This window comes from Chiloscyllium punctatum, chromosome 48, assembly GCF_047496795.1.
Source record: "Chiloscyllium punctatum isolate Juve2018m chromosome 48, sChiPun1.3, whole genome shotgun sequence".
NCBI classification, from domain to species: Eukaryota; Metazoa; Chordata; class Chondrichthyes; order Orectolobiformes; family Hemiscylliidae; genus Chiloscyllium; species Chiloscyllium punctatum.
Window position 1 is genome coordinate 41,488,841 of NC_092786.1, and position 16,382 is coordinate 41,505,222.

Genomic DNA, 16,382 nt, shown 5'->3' on the forward strand with positions numbered 1-16,382 from the left:
CTTACTGAGGTAACTAACCTCTGTTATCAAAACTCCACATTGTTGATGCTTACTCAGAATGATGGAGAATTTTCCCTCAAATTGCAATATCAATCCAAGTGGTAATAGTATGGATCTTTACAAAGGTTTTGAACTCAGTAAGAATCTAGCAAAAAATCATACAATACCAAAAACGTCTCATTGAAATTCATTATTAGCTTTGATACAAACCAGGTACATTGTGCTGATGACAAGAAAACATTGAATGGTATCATAATCTCCTCTGATACTATTTCACGTGACATAACAAAAACTTTTCAAAATAAATGTGGCTGTTAAAATTATATTTGGCCAATTAAAGATTTTCAACTGCTTTGACGCAAAAGTTAAATTTCATTCACTTCAATGTATTATACCAAGATAACATAAATTTCCCAAAAGCATAATGAATATGATGGATGACTTATATTCTATATATTGTAAGATTCATTCCTGAGCCTTATTTATTCAATAAAGAGAAATAGAGGAGGAGAGATTTGGAGGAGCAGATCACATTTTTCTACCATGATTGGAGCAGAGCTGAATTAACAAGCAGAGAATAAAGGATTGTGATATTGTGTGGAAATAAGAAAGACCTCTGTGAGTTCATAGCTCCCTCTGATGACCATGTGGACATCTAACAAAAGGAACCTCACTTTTTCTTTGTTCGTGTATCCAACTGACAGCTGACTGGCTAAGATCTAATTACTTCCAAGTGAGGTCAGGGAAAGGCATTTATCGAACAGAACTGCAAAACAACAGGCTCAAGATGCCCAGAAAATCCCTCTCATGTTAACACTTGATTTATGGAAACAATTATGATTCTCTTGGAATCTTCCTGGACTAGGAAATTGTCCACAACGACGTACAGGCTGATGTTGTGAGGGAGAAAAGCAATGGATTTCTTTTATGCACAGTTTGTCTTCAACAAAAGTAAAAGTAAGTTTTATACACAAATTGTCTTTTATTATGTTATACATACAAAACCTTATGACCATAAGAATTTTTAAAATTATGCTAGCTCACATTAAACATATGTAGTTGAAATTGAGGTAGTTCTGAATGTTTCCAGCCGGTCTAGACGTTGAAACAAGAATGCTGTGTGGGAAGCATGGGACGTTCCATGGAAAGCATTTGGTTCACCACATAAAAAGTGCAGTGATTACTAATGAATGAATGCATGCAAGATGACAAGTGTACAGAAGCTTAGGGAATTGATTATGCAATAGAGTTTAGCAGAGTAGTTAAAACAGCAGTGGACTGCTAGCATAGAACACACACCATGCTACAGGCATCACACTTTTTGAAACATACAGTAAAAGACTGAAACTACTGCATAGAGCAGTCATTGGAAAAGCAAACTACCTACTGTACTTTTTTTGGCGATACATTTTTTTTAAACCAGAAACTGGCAACCAGCTAGAACGTTTTTAAAAAAAACTTTGGAATACACCTCCAAGCTTGTTGCTATGGTTGTAATTTATTTGTAACAGCTGACTGTAATGGCTTATTAAAGTTAAGTGATACTTCTGCTTGCAGCTTTATTACCGTCAAACCTCTCTGTACAAAAGGAAGATTCTAATAGCAAGGAAGATCAAGAAATTCAAGACCACTGCAAACTGATTTGTTTATAGAGGAAAGTTACAGTGCATCAGTTCTCTGAAGAAACCCTGGCTCAGCACCATAAAACTTTTTCAGGAAAGTTTACATAGATTCTAAAACTGCAAGTGCCACACATAAAAAGAGACTCAAGGTCACGGAGTCCAGGCAGAAGCTGAGACCCCAAACTAGCAGCATCCGTCTGATTCATACTTTAAATTGCAGTATGTTATTCAGGAGAACCCAGAGCAGTGCACTATAATGCGCAAATGGATGCAAACATGGATCCTGCCAACTCTGTTGTACAGACTATACTTTCATTGTATCCTTCTAGCAGGGAGTGTGTCTTTTGCTTGCAATGACATGACTCCAGACCAACTAACTGCAAGTGTGAACTGTTCCTCCAGTCCTGAGCGGCATACCAGAAGTTATGACTACATGGAAGGTGGAGATGTCAGAATAAGGAAACTTTTCTGTCGAACACAGTTCTATCTGAAGATTGATAAAAAGGGCAAAATCAAAGGCACAGCTAATCCTAACTGCAATTACTGTAAGTATCATTTTAATTAGCTTGGAATGTTACATGTTAAAGATTTTAGCAAACTAAATGAGTGCGTAATTTCAGGTTTACTGGGTCTTATACAACAAACCAAGAATCTATCCAAAATAGTCTGTGTATGCTTCAAACATCTGGTGCTCGTTTTTTTTTAAATGTGTAGCTCTTAGCGATATGTAACCAGCATATTTTAGTTCTGCTAATGTATTAAGTTGACAGCTGGTAAACGTTTGCAAAAATTATCCCTTTTATTCAAACTGACAAGGAACAGAGATATCAGATAACACTTAGGCCAAAGCAAAAATCATTAGTGTTATCCGTTTTTCATGTAAGTTGACATTTGAAAAATAGATTACTGGGAAAATGGGACTGTGACATTTCATTACTTCAGCATGCACAGCTTTGCATACTACATCTCTTCAGCGGGAAATTTAAAATGATTTGTATGCTAATGCATCGTAACTATGTAACTTCAAAAGGAAAGTTCCCAACTTTTTTGGTATCTTGAATATATTCTATTTAAAGTAATTTATTGTTATTTAAGAAATTAATTAAATCAGGTTAACTCAGAATTTAAGGTGCGGTTCCAACTAGGAAATAATCTTAAATAACTGCTGTTTATTTCCAAACACCATTCTGACATTATTTACAGACAGTTAGCAATGTCTGATATCTGAGATGGTCAAAAGAAAACATGTCTTAACTACTTCAAAAATCTATTAATCAAAAAAAATTCAAGCGATTCCTTTCTAGTTAATGCTATATTGTTTTGAAACCAAATCATACAGCACAAACAGTGCTTATTGCAGGATGGGTGCAGTTCTGCCCATTCAGCAGCAAGGAGGAGGTATGGTTATATGAAAACGTAGTTATGTGTCTAAAAGCTGTAAATTATACAATGGCCTACAAGTATAACACAGCAACTCAAAAGCTCCCATACAGAAATTCATGACCCAGGATCATTAATTCCTTGTTATACCTGTCAATACAACACTGCATTTCACACAATACTTTACAAGAAAGTAAAAGAAAAGAGTCAAGATGGTTTGTGAGAAACTAAGGCAAAACTATCTCAGAAACAGGTAATGTTGACTGAGAAAGATGGACGATATAGACAAAAATAAAATAACAACCCAAGATCCCCTATATCGCAAAACAGAGAAGAAAAGCTGACAGTTGAAGACATAACTGATTCTTTAAAGGAAATTTGGACCTAGTATGTGACAATTTTAAAAATCAATTTGAAAGTCATTCATTTCTGTCCAGTGAATTACAGATTGTTCTAAATTTTTATAGTTCTTTTCCTTATTACTTTCCCTGTCCCCAGCTAACTTGCATTTGGCCACTTTTGGATTAGTGGTGCTGGAAGAGCACAGCAGTTCAGGCAGCATCCAACGAGCAGCGAAATCGACGTTGCGGGCAAAAGCCCTTCATCAGGAATAAAGCTTTATTCCTGATGAAGGGCTTTTGCCCAAAACGTCGATTTCGCTGCTCGTTGGATGCTGCCTGAACTGCTGTGCTCTTCCAGCACCACTAATCCAGTATTTGGTTTTCAGCATCTGCAGTCATTGTTTTTACCTTTGGCCACTTTTGCCAATCATGAGGTTTACTATATCATGAGCACTCCATACATGTTACCAGAATCTTATTAAAGATTCTGATAGATATACTGGAAGATATACTTGAATAGGGTAGCATACTCCATCGCACATTGTTTCCTCTGCTCAGAGGACTAAAAGACAAAAATGCCAGATTTGAAAGGAATTGCAAATATTTAAAGTTATGCCTTAGTTGAAAGTCAAACAAACATTAGCTGAAGGGAGTTTGCTCTGTTTATTGTCAGTGAGAATTATTTCTTTTGTTTTGGTTTGCACCAATATCAAAAATAACATTACAAATTATTGCTGAAGTTGAGAGTTTAGCACCAGCAGTACGTTCAGCTGAAAGAAGTGCGGCATCACAAATAACCGCATGTTGAATGTAACTACAGTTGTACCTCATCAAGAATTTTTGTATTTACAATGTCATCAGGAGTTGCACAGTGGCAAGCAGTGTACGGTATGTGGCTCAATTATGCATGTTCTGCTTTTCTGGCATTCAAATCTGATTAAAGCAGGCAGTGTACCCTTTTATATTTAAGTACAAATACCCTTTCCCTTATGACTAATTAAGTAAAATCATAATTTAGTCAGGTACAAAGCTACAGAGATCTAGGTTAAATCAATGATCTGTGTAAAGTGATCCGATCTCAGCCAGATCAGTTATACAGTCATTAAGAGTTAGCTTGAGTGTCTATGCGAAGGAAGGACAAAGTAATTCAGAGTTTCTTCTTTTAATTCCTAGCCCATGACATCTTCTGAAAAGGAGATACTTATGGTATTACATGAGGAATGGTTGATTTTAATGCCTGATGTGGTATGTTATGCCCTTGATTTTAAGTCTGAGTGAATCAGTTTTGACTGAAACCTCAAACTAACTGAAGCTGCAGGAATAATGGTCACTGAGAACTGAAGGCTGCTTATGTATGTATAATCAAACTCCAGAACATGTCTACCCATTAAATTGGTTGGGGGTGGGATAAAAAAATCATCAAAATGCTTTTTACATTTGCACTGTTTAGTCTAATTTAACTGGCAGCTAAAAGGTTAACTGTATTTCAGTTATTAGGCTGCCTGAAATTATTTCTGTTTTCAGTGCACTGAGATATCCATCGAGCAATAGATATATCAACAATGTATGCAAAATATAATCATACCAATTAATGAAAGTTACCAAAGACAATTCACCAATGCAGGTGTCTTTAATTTAGAAAAGGAAATATTATTTGTCTGAGTTTCTGGATTTTAAAACATACGTTTGCTCCATATGTTGAAACATAATGTAAAAGAAGAATATGCATAGTGAACACTATAACCTTGTGAACATCATAACTTTGATTCCTGTTCAGGTTAGCAGGCCTTCAAATAAATGTTGTTCTGCATGTTAGGTGAACAACTGGGCACAACCAGCAGCCATTGCAAGAACCAAAATTTGTAAGGGCACAAAGAGACTACCAATGCACAAGTCATAGGTCTCGTTGGGATAATTTGCTCAAATAATGTTTGTGTGGCAAAGAATCATGAACACTGTATTCAAACTTGTGCACATTAAAGAGTTCCAAGCATTGTTTTGGTGTGAAACACAGGAATAACAGATAGAGTGTATGTGATATTTCCTTGTGGCATCCAGTATATGCAGTTTAGATTGAAGACTAAAGTGCTATAGAAGCTTCTTTTGTTCCAGGCATATCTACAAAAATCTGGCTTAAGCACCAGAAACTTCTGTGCTGTTACTCCATAATCAAATGAATGATGAACAAGCCATCACTTTAATATGAAGTGAGAGATGCTATCAAATCAACTGCTTGGTATAGTTTGGAACCTTACTAGCTCAAGAACAAGACAGGTGGCTTCCTTTCAGCCAACAAAATAGCGTTTCCTAGAATGCTATAGCACTGAAGAGATGTCATTCAGCCTCTGTTGCCTGTGTTGGCACTTCAGCTGATACAGCTATTCAGTTAATTGCATTTCTCTGCTCTGTCCCTATGTAACTCCAAATCTTATTTCCTCTTCAAGTACTTATTTGATTCTCTTTGAATTATACTATTGACGCTGTTTCCACCAGCCTTTCAGGCAGTGTATTACAGATCAAAACGGCTTGTGTAACAAAATGTTTCTTCATCATCACCTCTGGTTCTTTTATCAATCACCTTAAATCCATGCCCTCTAGTTTCTGATTCATTTAACTGTGGAAACAGTTTCTTTTTATTTACTCTGTCAAAATCATTCATGATTTTGAACAATCATTTCCGTCTTCTCCGTTGTATGTAGAACTTCAACCTCTCCATTCTCACTGCATAAGTGAAGCCCCTGACCCATGTAACAGTCTAGTAAATTTGTTTTGCACCCTCACTGTGACTTTAATGTCTTTTCTAAAGTGCAGTGCCCAGAATTGAACACAATACCCTTCTGTGGACTAACCAGTGTTTTAACATAACCTCTTTGTTTTTATCTTATTTTCCTCTATTAAAGAAGCTAATGACTCCATTTGCTTACTATTTGTTTGTCAACTAGTCCTGCCACTGTCTTGATTATTTGTGTGTACTACCCAGAGTGGTCTTGAAAAACTTTGACAAACCACTTTTGAAGCTTCATGCCCTTTTCAAGCTTTTTGTACTCCTTTTCCTTTTTTTAACATTTTGTACATTGTATTTCTATCTTTTCGCCCAAAAATGGGTAGGATGCAGTTATAAAATAGAGGTAAGTGGGCAACAGTATGGACTGTTTTCTCTGTTTGGTATTCCTGGCTTTGAAAATACTATACAATTTGACTATTTACAGTCAAGTTCTGTGAATATCTGCCTCCTTCTGTTATTTGATTGCTACTTGTCTTTTACAGGGCATTATCATTAGCAATAAGGCCATAATTTTTCATGACAACCCTTAGTTGCTGATAAACAAAAATGAGATAAGCATTTTTTCTTTTTTTTGTATATTTATGTCCTTCAAGCAAGTTACATATCAAGGTTAGTTCAGCTGATAAATTCAAGTGGTCACCTTGCCAATGAGAATGGAATTCCATATCCTTAGATAAGCGTTGTAGAAATGTTGTGGTGTTCCACTCTAATTCTGTGTTGTTCCCTGGATGGTGACACACGAGTTATAAATTTTGCTCCCAAGTTAAATTGGCACCACACTATTGAGATAGATGCATTGGAAAATCTTACCGATTACAGCAATTCAATAATGAGTGAATTAGAGAAATAAAGAATTAATTTAGAGGAGCATCACACATTACACATGTTCACGTATCTTCTAAAATACATTACACTGAATTTCCAATTGTGAATACTACAAATACATGTAACCTATACAAGTTTTCCTAAGCTTTAGAAGGTAATGATACCTAAGTACCATTATTGTAATATTTTCATGGGTGGCAACTGCTAGTATGTAGAAAGTTCAAAATGTGAATTACCCAGTGCAGCTCCCCAGATGTTGAGTTCATGGAAATAAGTATAATTACAAAATGCAAATCTCAGGATAATCATTACGTTTGGTCATTTACTTTATTACATTTATATACAGGAAACACTAGCAATATTATGAGTAAAAACATGACAGAAAAGTATTTTGACAATTATTAATTTATATTGATTGAGAAAGTCTTCCAAAATTGAATTTGGATTACAATTCATACATGGTGTACAAGGTATACATAATTTAGAGGTGCCGGTGTTGGACTGGGGTGGACAAAGTTAAAAATCACAAAACACCAGGTTATAGTTCCAACAGGTTTATTTGGAAGCAGTAGCTTTTGAGGTGTTCCCTCTTCATCAGGTGGTTGTGGAACAGGACCATAAGACACAAAATTTATAGCAAAAGGGTTACAGTGTGATGGAGCTGTAATGGTATATTAAACAAATTTAGATTAAGTCTTTCATCTTTTAGAATGTGATATACTACTTTCGGTTCTTTAATATGTAAACGGTATACATATGTAGAGTGTTAGTGTTGTCCTAATCCGATAATATATCAATTACATAAGTCTAGAATAAAAATAAACCTCTGTTGAATTCACTCACGAAGCACTTGATTATTGTTCAGTTACTGATTCAAAGGTGGAAATTCTGCAGATTGATTGTCTCTCAGTGGGAAATGGTGGTGCATAGAATGAATAGGAACATAGGACTGGCCATTAAGCCTTTCGTGCCAATTCTGCCATTTTAGATCATCATATGTTTTCCTGTGTTATCTCTACATTCATAGAGTCATAGATTCATACAGCACGGAAACAGACCCTTCAATCCAACTCATCCATGCTGACCAAGTTTCCCAAATTAAACTAGTCCCATATGCCCACCTCTGCCCTATCTCCCTCTAAACCTTTTCTATTCATGCACCTATCCAAATGTCTTTTAAATGCTGTAACTGTACTTGCATCTACCACTTTAAGGTGGTGTACACATTCAGGACCATTATTATATGAGCTTAACTTAGTTATAATAACTGAATAATATGCTATGTCAGGAACACTAAAAATGTCAGGAACATTGAAAATCAAATTAATGAGCCCAGACTCAAATAACATGCTTACCACAATGGCTAAAATGAAAATTTACAGATGTTTTGGAGTGAAAATTGCAAAAAAAACTGATCAAAGTGTAGTATTCATGAAAAACCCATCTCTAGTTTTTGACATCACATAAAACAGGAAGCCAGATTTACATTTATATTACATATTTCATAACCTCAGGACATTCTAAAGTGTTTATAAATGGTTAAGTACTTTTGAAATGTGAAGATCTGACAGCTAAGTTGCACACAGAAAAACTCATCAAAATGCAACATCATTAGGAAAATTGAGTCTGCACCACCATTTATTAAAATAATATGATTGTCATCTGAAACCCACATTCCTGCCAACCCCTGATAGTCTTTCAGCCCATAACTTGCTAAGAATCTATCCACTTCTACCTCAAAATATTCAGACTTGTCTTCCAGCGCCTTTTCAGGATGAGAGTTTCAAAGCCTTTCTTAGAGAAAGTATGTCACCTCATGTCTGTTTTAAATGAGTGACCATTGATTTTCAAACAGTGACCTCTATTTCGAGATTAAAAGGAGACACATCCTCTCCACACCTACCCTATCAAATCCTTGGGAGTTCATATGTTTCAATTAAGTTATCTGTTACTCTCCTAAATGTCACTTACGCTTCTATCCAGAAGATAACAAGCCTGCCTTGTCTTACTTTTCTTCATAAGACGACCAGTCCATTCTAGGCATTTCTCTGGTAAACTTGTCTGAACTGCTTCCAATATATTTCCATCCTTACTTACATAAAGTGACCAATACTGTACTAAGTACTCCATATGTGATCTCACCAGTACTCTGAGTAACTGATACATTATTTCTGCATTAAACTCTTTTTACGATCAATTCTATTTGAGCTCTTAATTATTTGCTGTATGCATGACCAGCCTTTTGCAATTCATGCACAAGGACATCAAATCCCTCTGCATCTGAGAGCTCTGCACCTCACCACATTTTCTTGTTTATTCTGAGAGCTAAAATGGACTTTTTCACATTTTTCCACATGATATTCAATTTTCCACTCACTTAACATATCCATACATTTTTGTATCTTCCTTATGTCCTCAGCAGAACTTTCTTTCCTACTATCTTTGAGTCATCAGGAAATTTAGCAAAACTGCTTTCCACCTCCAAGTCAATGACATAGTTGGGATTCCAGCAGTGATCCCTGTAGCATACTTTGCATTACATCTTTCCTCTCTGAAAAAGACTCATTTATATTTACTCCGTACTTCCTGTTAGCCAACCAATCTCGTTCCACATCAATGTGCTATCTCTACATCGTTGGAAGCTAAAAGGAACATGTAGTGATTGTAACAAGGTCAAACAGGTGGACTTCAGAGAATATGAATTCTCTGATTGGGGCTGTTAATCTGGTTCAATCAGGGAGCCCTGGCTGACAGATAAGAACAGGAGTGTCACGGGCTCTGTTTACTCTGAGAGCTAGTTTTGAGGGAGCTGCATCATGTCAAGGACTCTCTACCAGTCCAAATAAGGAATGGCTTGGTGATGGGATCCCGGTCTCTATGGAGTTATTTCAGTATGAAAGAGTTGCAAAAAATACCTGAGCAACAGAAAGTCTTGCTCTTAATTCAATAGATATTATGTTTCTAGAAAAAAGAGAGAACAAAGCACAATAAAGCACAGGAACAGGTCCTTCAGCCTGCCAAGCCTGTGCCAACACATTTTACCCTTCTATACTAAAGCTGTCTTCCCTTACAGGATCCATATCCCTTTATTTCCTTTCTATTCATGTATTCGTTCAGGTTTTTCTTGAATGTTGCTATTGTGTCGGCTTCCACCACTTCCTCTGAACGTGCTTTCCAGGCACTCACCATCCTTGCACATGTCTCGCACATCTCTTTGAAGCATCCCCACTAGCACCTTGAACCTCTGTCCCCTAGTAATTCACTCCTCCACCCTGGGAAAAAGCCTCATACTTTAAACTGTATCTATGCTATTTACAATCTTATAAACAGCTATTAGGTCACCCCCCTGCCCCCCACCCTCCCAACCCCACCCTCCAATCTCCTGAATTCCAGTGAAAACAAACGCAGTCTATCGAACCTTTCTTCATAGCTAAAATTCCCCATACCAGGCAACATCCTGGTAAATCTTTTCTGTACCCTCTTTAAAACATCCATATGCTTCTTGTGGTGTGGTGACTAGAACTGTACACAATATTGCAAGTGTGGCCTAAATAAAGTTCTATAAAGCTGCAATATAACTTGCCCATCTTTATCCTCAATGCCTCGTTTAATGAAGTTAAAAATCACATAACACCAGTAATAGTCCAACAGGTTTTAACATTGTCCTTCCAGTCCAACACCAGCACCTCCACATGTCTTCCAATGAAGGCAAGCGTGCCATAGACCTTTTTTTTTAACTATTTTATCTACCTACACTGCCACCTTCAGTGATCAATGGACCTGCACACCCAGATCCCACTGCATATCAATACTGCTAAGGATTCTGCCATCCACTGTATAATTTCCACCTGCACTGACCTTCTAAAATGCATCATCCTATTTTCCAGACTAAACTTCATCTGCCATTTCTTCAGCCCATGTCTCCAACTGATCTATATCCTGCTATATCCTCCTCACTATCTGCAACTCCGTCAATCTTTGTATCATTCACAAACTTACTAATTAGACCAGCTACATTTTCTTCCAGATTATTTATGTTGACTACAAACAGCAGAGGTCCCAGCACTGATTCCTGTGGAATACCACTAGTCATAACTGTCCATTTCGAAAAGCATCCTTCCACTGCTACCCTCTGTCTCCTATGACTAAGCCAGTTCTGTATCCATCTTGCTAGCTCACCTCTGATACCATGTGACTTCCACCTTTTGTACCAGTCCGCCATGAGGGACCTTGTCAAAGATTTTACTGACATCTATGTAGACAACATCAACTGCTTTTCCCTCATCAAACATCTTAGTCACTTCCTCAAAAAACATGATCAAGTTAGTGAGGCATGACCTCCCTCACACAAATCCATGCTCTCTATTGTTAATAAGTCCATTTGTTTCTAAATGTGTATAGATCCTGCCCCTGAGAATCTTTTCCAATAATTTCCCTACCAGCACATGAGGCTCACAGGCTGGTAATTTCCTGGATTATTTCTGTTACCCTTCTTATGCAATGGGGCAACACTGGCTATTCTCCAGTCTCCTGGGACCTCACCTGTGGCCAGAGAGGATACAAAGATGTCTGTCAAAGCTCCAGCAATTTGTTCTCTTGTCTCCCTCAATATTCTGGGATAAATCCCATCAGGACTCAGGGACTTATTAACCTTAATACTTTTTAAGATGCGCAACACCTCTTCCTTTCTAATAACAATTTGGCTTAGAAATTCGATATTCCATTCCCTGAGATCATTCTCCAATTCCTTCTCTTTACTGAGTAATGACAGAAAGTATTTGTTTTGGACATCACCTACCTCTTCTGGCTCCACACAGAAATTCCCTCCCTTGTCCTGAGCAGGCCAGCCCTTTCCCTGGCTACTCTCTTGCTTTTTTATATATGTATAAAAAGCCTTGGGATTCTCCTTAATCCAGTTTGCTAACAACATTTCATGACAACTTTTAGCCCTTCTAATTCTTTGTTTAAATTCTTTCCTACTTTCCTTACATACTTCAAGGGCTTTGTCCTCCTCGACCTTATGAATGCTTCCTTTTTCTTTTTGACCAAGGTCACAACACCCCTGGTCATCCATACATTTTTCTTAGTAAAACATTGGAAGAAACTCCAAAAAGAAGTTCAACACCCATTGAGTGTTAATGATGTGGTTTTAAAACAGAGGCTGGATAATGGGGAAAACTCCAAATTGAAATGGATAGCTAGCAACAGTCAGCTATCGATTTTTAAACAAAGAAAGGAACAAGTTCACAGACTTTGGAAAAAGAACACTGGGAACTTTAATGTGCAGAGAACAAGTAAGGAATAATATGTTGTCATTTTGTATGTTTTGTTTGTTTTTGTTATTATTGTATACATATGCAAATTTACTTAATTAGAAAGAAGAGAATCTGTTATCATCTAATAAAGTCAGAAGGAATGCCTGAGGCCTAATGGGACAAGAAAACAGGTGATGGATATATTAATTAAGATTTAATTAGGTGACAATTGGTCATATAAATTAGGGGAGGTAGTAATTAGCAGTGTGTGAGTTTAATGTAGTGTGGTTAATTGAAATAAAAGAGTGGATTTGGACTCTGTATAAATATAGTTATCTTTTAGCGTATAAACACACATAACCATAATTGTAAAAAAATCAGTCTTATTCACTAATGTCCTTTAGGGAATAGTTCTTGCCTAATCTGGCCCACATGTGACTCCAGACTCACAGCAATGTATTTGACTTTTAACTGCCTTCTGATATGTCTTAGCAAGTCAATCAGTTGCCTAATGGTCACATAGTCTAAGGAAAGGAATTAAACTGGATGGACCATCCAGCATTTACCTCAGCTCTGGAAATGGCAATGGTTCACCCAGAACTCTTGACCCTGAAAATTCATACTTGCACTTGGGAACTTGTGCTAAAACTGGGAGACCTATCCTACAGACTAGTCAAGTAACAGCCTGACATAGTCAGATTCACAATTATAATTTACAAACAATTTCCCAGCCATCGCCATCTCAATCTCTGGGTATCTCCTGTCCGACTGGCAGGATAGATCTAACAGAGACAGCAGTACAGTGGTAGACCACGGGAGGGAGTTGCCCTAGGAGTCTTCAATATTGACTTTGCACCCTATGAAATCTCAGATATCAGAAGGTGATGCAGCAGGACTCCTCCAAATTTAACACCACTTGGGGAAAATAGTGTCCATCCCAAGAGTGAATAGATGGAAATTATTATTTACTGAACTTGCTAAGTCCTAAAGGACATAGCTGTTAAACGGAGTCAACAACAGGTGATGAATTAATGAATGAAGAAGAAAAAGAACACACGCTTGACCTTATCCTCTCTAATCTGTCACAGATGTCTCTGTCCATGACAGCATTTGTAGGTGTGATCACCACACAGTCATTGTGGGGACCAACTCCTACCTTCACATTGAGGATACCTTCCATTGTGTTGTGTAGTACTCCCATTGGGCTAAATGGGTCAGACTTCAACACATCTAGCAGCTTAAAACTGGGTTTTAACATGAGGTGCTGTGGGCCATCAGCAGTAGAACTGTATTCAACCACAATTTCCAACCGCATGGTCTGTCATGTTCCTCACTTGACCATTTTGACCAAGCTGGGATATAATATTTATTCAATGAAAAATACAGTAGGGCAGGCTAGAACAGCACCAATTATCAACCTGGTGAAGATACAACATTGGACTATTTCCATGCTAAACAGCAGAAGCAGCACACAATAGATAGGGCTAAGCAATGCCAAACTATCAGATCAGATATAAGCTCTGCTGAGCTGCCACATTTGATCATAAATTATATGGGCAATGAAACAATAAAGAGATTGGGTGAATGTCTATAAATATCCCCATTCTCAATGACAGTGGAGTCCAGCACATTATTCCAAAATACAAGGCTAAAGCATTTGCATCCATCTTCAGCCAGAACTGAATCATTCATCTTGGCCTCCTGCAGAGGTCCCCAGCATCCCAGATACCAGTTTTCAACTAATTTGATGCTCAAAGTGACATTAAGAAACGGCTAAAAGCACTGGATACTGCAAAGCCTATGGGCCCTAACAACATTCTCGCAATAGGACTGAAGACTAGTATGCACGAACTAACCTCACTCCTAGCCAAGCTGTTCCAGTACAGTCAAAACACTGGGCATCTACCTGTAAATGAGGAAAATTGTTTAGGTATGTCCTGTTCACAAAAAGCATGACAAATCCAATTCAGTAAACGTTGACCAGAAACTGAACTGGACCAACTATATATGTCAAAAACAGAAATAGCTGGAGGAATTCAGCCGTTTTGGCAGCATCTGAAGAAAAAATAAGTTAATGTTTTGAGTCCAGTGACTCTTCTTCAGAATTGCCATTTAAAAACTGTGGCTGCAAGAGTAGGTTAGGGGCTAGGAATTCTGTGGACATCTCCTCATCTCCTGTTGACAATATGCCAGTTAACCATTTACAAGGTACATGTCAAGAGTGTGATAGAATACTTTCAACTTGTGTGCAGCTTGCAAGGATGTGTGGAGCTCCAATAATACTTGAGAAACACAACGCAATCTAGGATAAAACATCCTGTCTGACTGATACCCAATCTATCACCCTCAGCATTCACTTCCTTCACCAGTGTCACACAGTGTATACCATCTATAAAATGCATTGGAGTAACTCAGCCAGTCAACAGCACCTTCTAAATCTATTACCTCTACCACTTCGAAGGGCAAGGGCAGCAGATGCAAGGGAAGACCACCATCTGCAATGTCCCCTCCAAGCCACACACTATCCTTACTTGGAAGTATATTATTGTCACTGTTGTTGGATTAAAATCCTAGAATTCTCTAATTAATAGAACTGAATGTGTCCCTACTGCTCAAAGACTGCAATGGTTCAAGAAGTCAGCTCACTATCTAAAGATAATTAGGGATGAGCAATGAAAGCTAGCCTAGCTAGCATTGCCTATATTCAATGAATGAAGTCTGAAAAAAACTCCAGCCTTCTGTCACAGAGATGAGTACTGCAATCACTAAACAATGGCTAAAAAATAATGTGAGCTTTTTTGCCCAATTTTATATTTAATCTTGCAGATTCATTTTTAGATTGCAAGCTTTTATCCTAGATTAATGCTTCCTTCAGGGGGCTATCAACAACCATAGTTGGACGGATAATTGAAAGTAATGGTCTGGTTTGCAGAAGGCAGCCTTGTTGAATAAATACTGCATCCCAATCAAACAAAGTGACATTCCATGATTGAATTTTGATTTCTGTAGACCTCATTCCATTATTAGTCAAAGTTATGTTATTTAATCTGACGTTTCTGTTCATAGAAGCATACAATGACACAGCACAGAAGAGGGTTATTCAGTCAATGGTGTTCATGCCAACCCAAAGACCCCAGATGACCTTTCTAATTTGATCTTCTTGTACGTGGCCCTTGGCCTGCAACTTACAGCACTTAAGGTGCAGAACCAGGTAACCTTTAAAAAGAGTTTAGGGTCTCTGCCTCCACCACTAACACAGGCAGCAATTCTAGACACCCACCACATAAAAAAGTTTTTCCTCATGTCCCCTCTAATCCTTAGCTTGAATCTATGGTTTTTGAACTCGCTGCCAAGGGAAACAGGTTCCTCCTGTCTACTCTATCTCTACCCCTCACAATTTTGTATTACCTCTATCATTATACAGCTCAGCCTTCTCTGTTCCAAGAAAAAAACAACCCAACCTCTCCTGATAGCTATAATTCTGCAGCTCTGGCAATATTCTAATAAATCTTCTCTGCATTCTCTCCAGAGCAATTACGTATTTACTGCAATGTGGTCACTAGAACACCAACAGTATTCCAGTTGTGGCCTCACCAGTGTGTTATAGAGTTTCATAATTATATATTATATTTTGTACTCAATGCATCTGCCAGTGAAGGAGAGCATTCCAAATGCCGCCTTTACCACCTTATCTACCTATACTACTACCTTTGGGATCCGTGTACTTGCACACCAAGATCTCTCACTTCATCTACCCCTCTCATTACATTCCCATTAGTTGTGTGTTGCCTTTTACAGCTTGATCTCATAAATGCACAACCTCAGAGTTGAACTCCATCCGCTACTTTCCTGCCCACTCCACCAACCCTGTATATATTTTTTTGGAGCTTACAGCTATCCTCTACACTATCCAATACATTGTCAATTTTTATGTCATCTGCAAATTTCCCAATTATGCCCCGCTCATTCAAGTCCAAATCTTAATGTATAAAACAAACAGCAGGGGTCCCAATAGGAAGCCCTGCAGAACATCATTTGAAACAGCTTTCAATTTGCAAGGACAGCCATCGATCATTACCCTTTGTTGCCTATCATTAAGCCAACTTTGGATTCACACATTAGCCTGTATCCCATGGGCTTTTCCTTTTTTGACCAGTCTGCCATGGGGGATCTT

General features: G+C 37.8%; 2 protein-coding genes across 7 annotated transcripts in view; one reads left to right on the forward strand and one right to left on the reverse strand.

Annotated features, from left to right (window-relative positions):
• The window catches only part of LOC140468927 (protein FAM227B-like), a 308,644-nt gene that overhangs the window by 81,655 nt on the left and 210,607 nt on the right, over positions 1–16,382 (reverse strand). The gene's annotated exons all lie outside the window — the stretch shown is intronic.
• The window catches only part of fgf7 (fibroblast growth factor 7), a 111,998-nt gene that overhangs the window by 15,675 nt on the left and 79,941 nt on the right, over positions 1–16,382 (forward strand). The window contains exons 2-3 of one of the 3 annotated variants that reach the window (XM_072565052.1): positions 705–957; positions 1,558–2,167. In XM_072565052.1, the coding sequence (XP_072421153.1) occupies positions 1,879–2,167 (289 nt within the window). In that variant the 5' untranslated portion in view covers positions 705–957; positions 1,558–1,878. Of the gene's footprint in view, positions 1–593; positions 958–1,557; positions 2,168–16,382 lie in introns of those variants that run through there. The other 2 variants (XM_072565053.1, XM_072565051.1) reach the window with 2 other exon arrangements.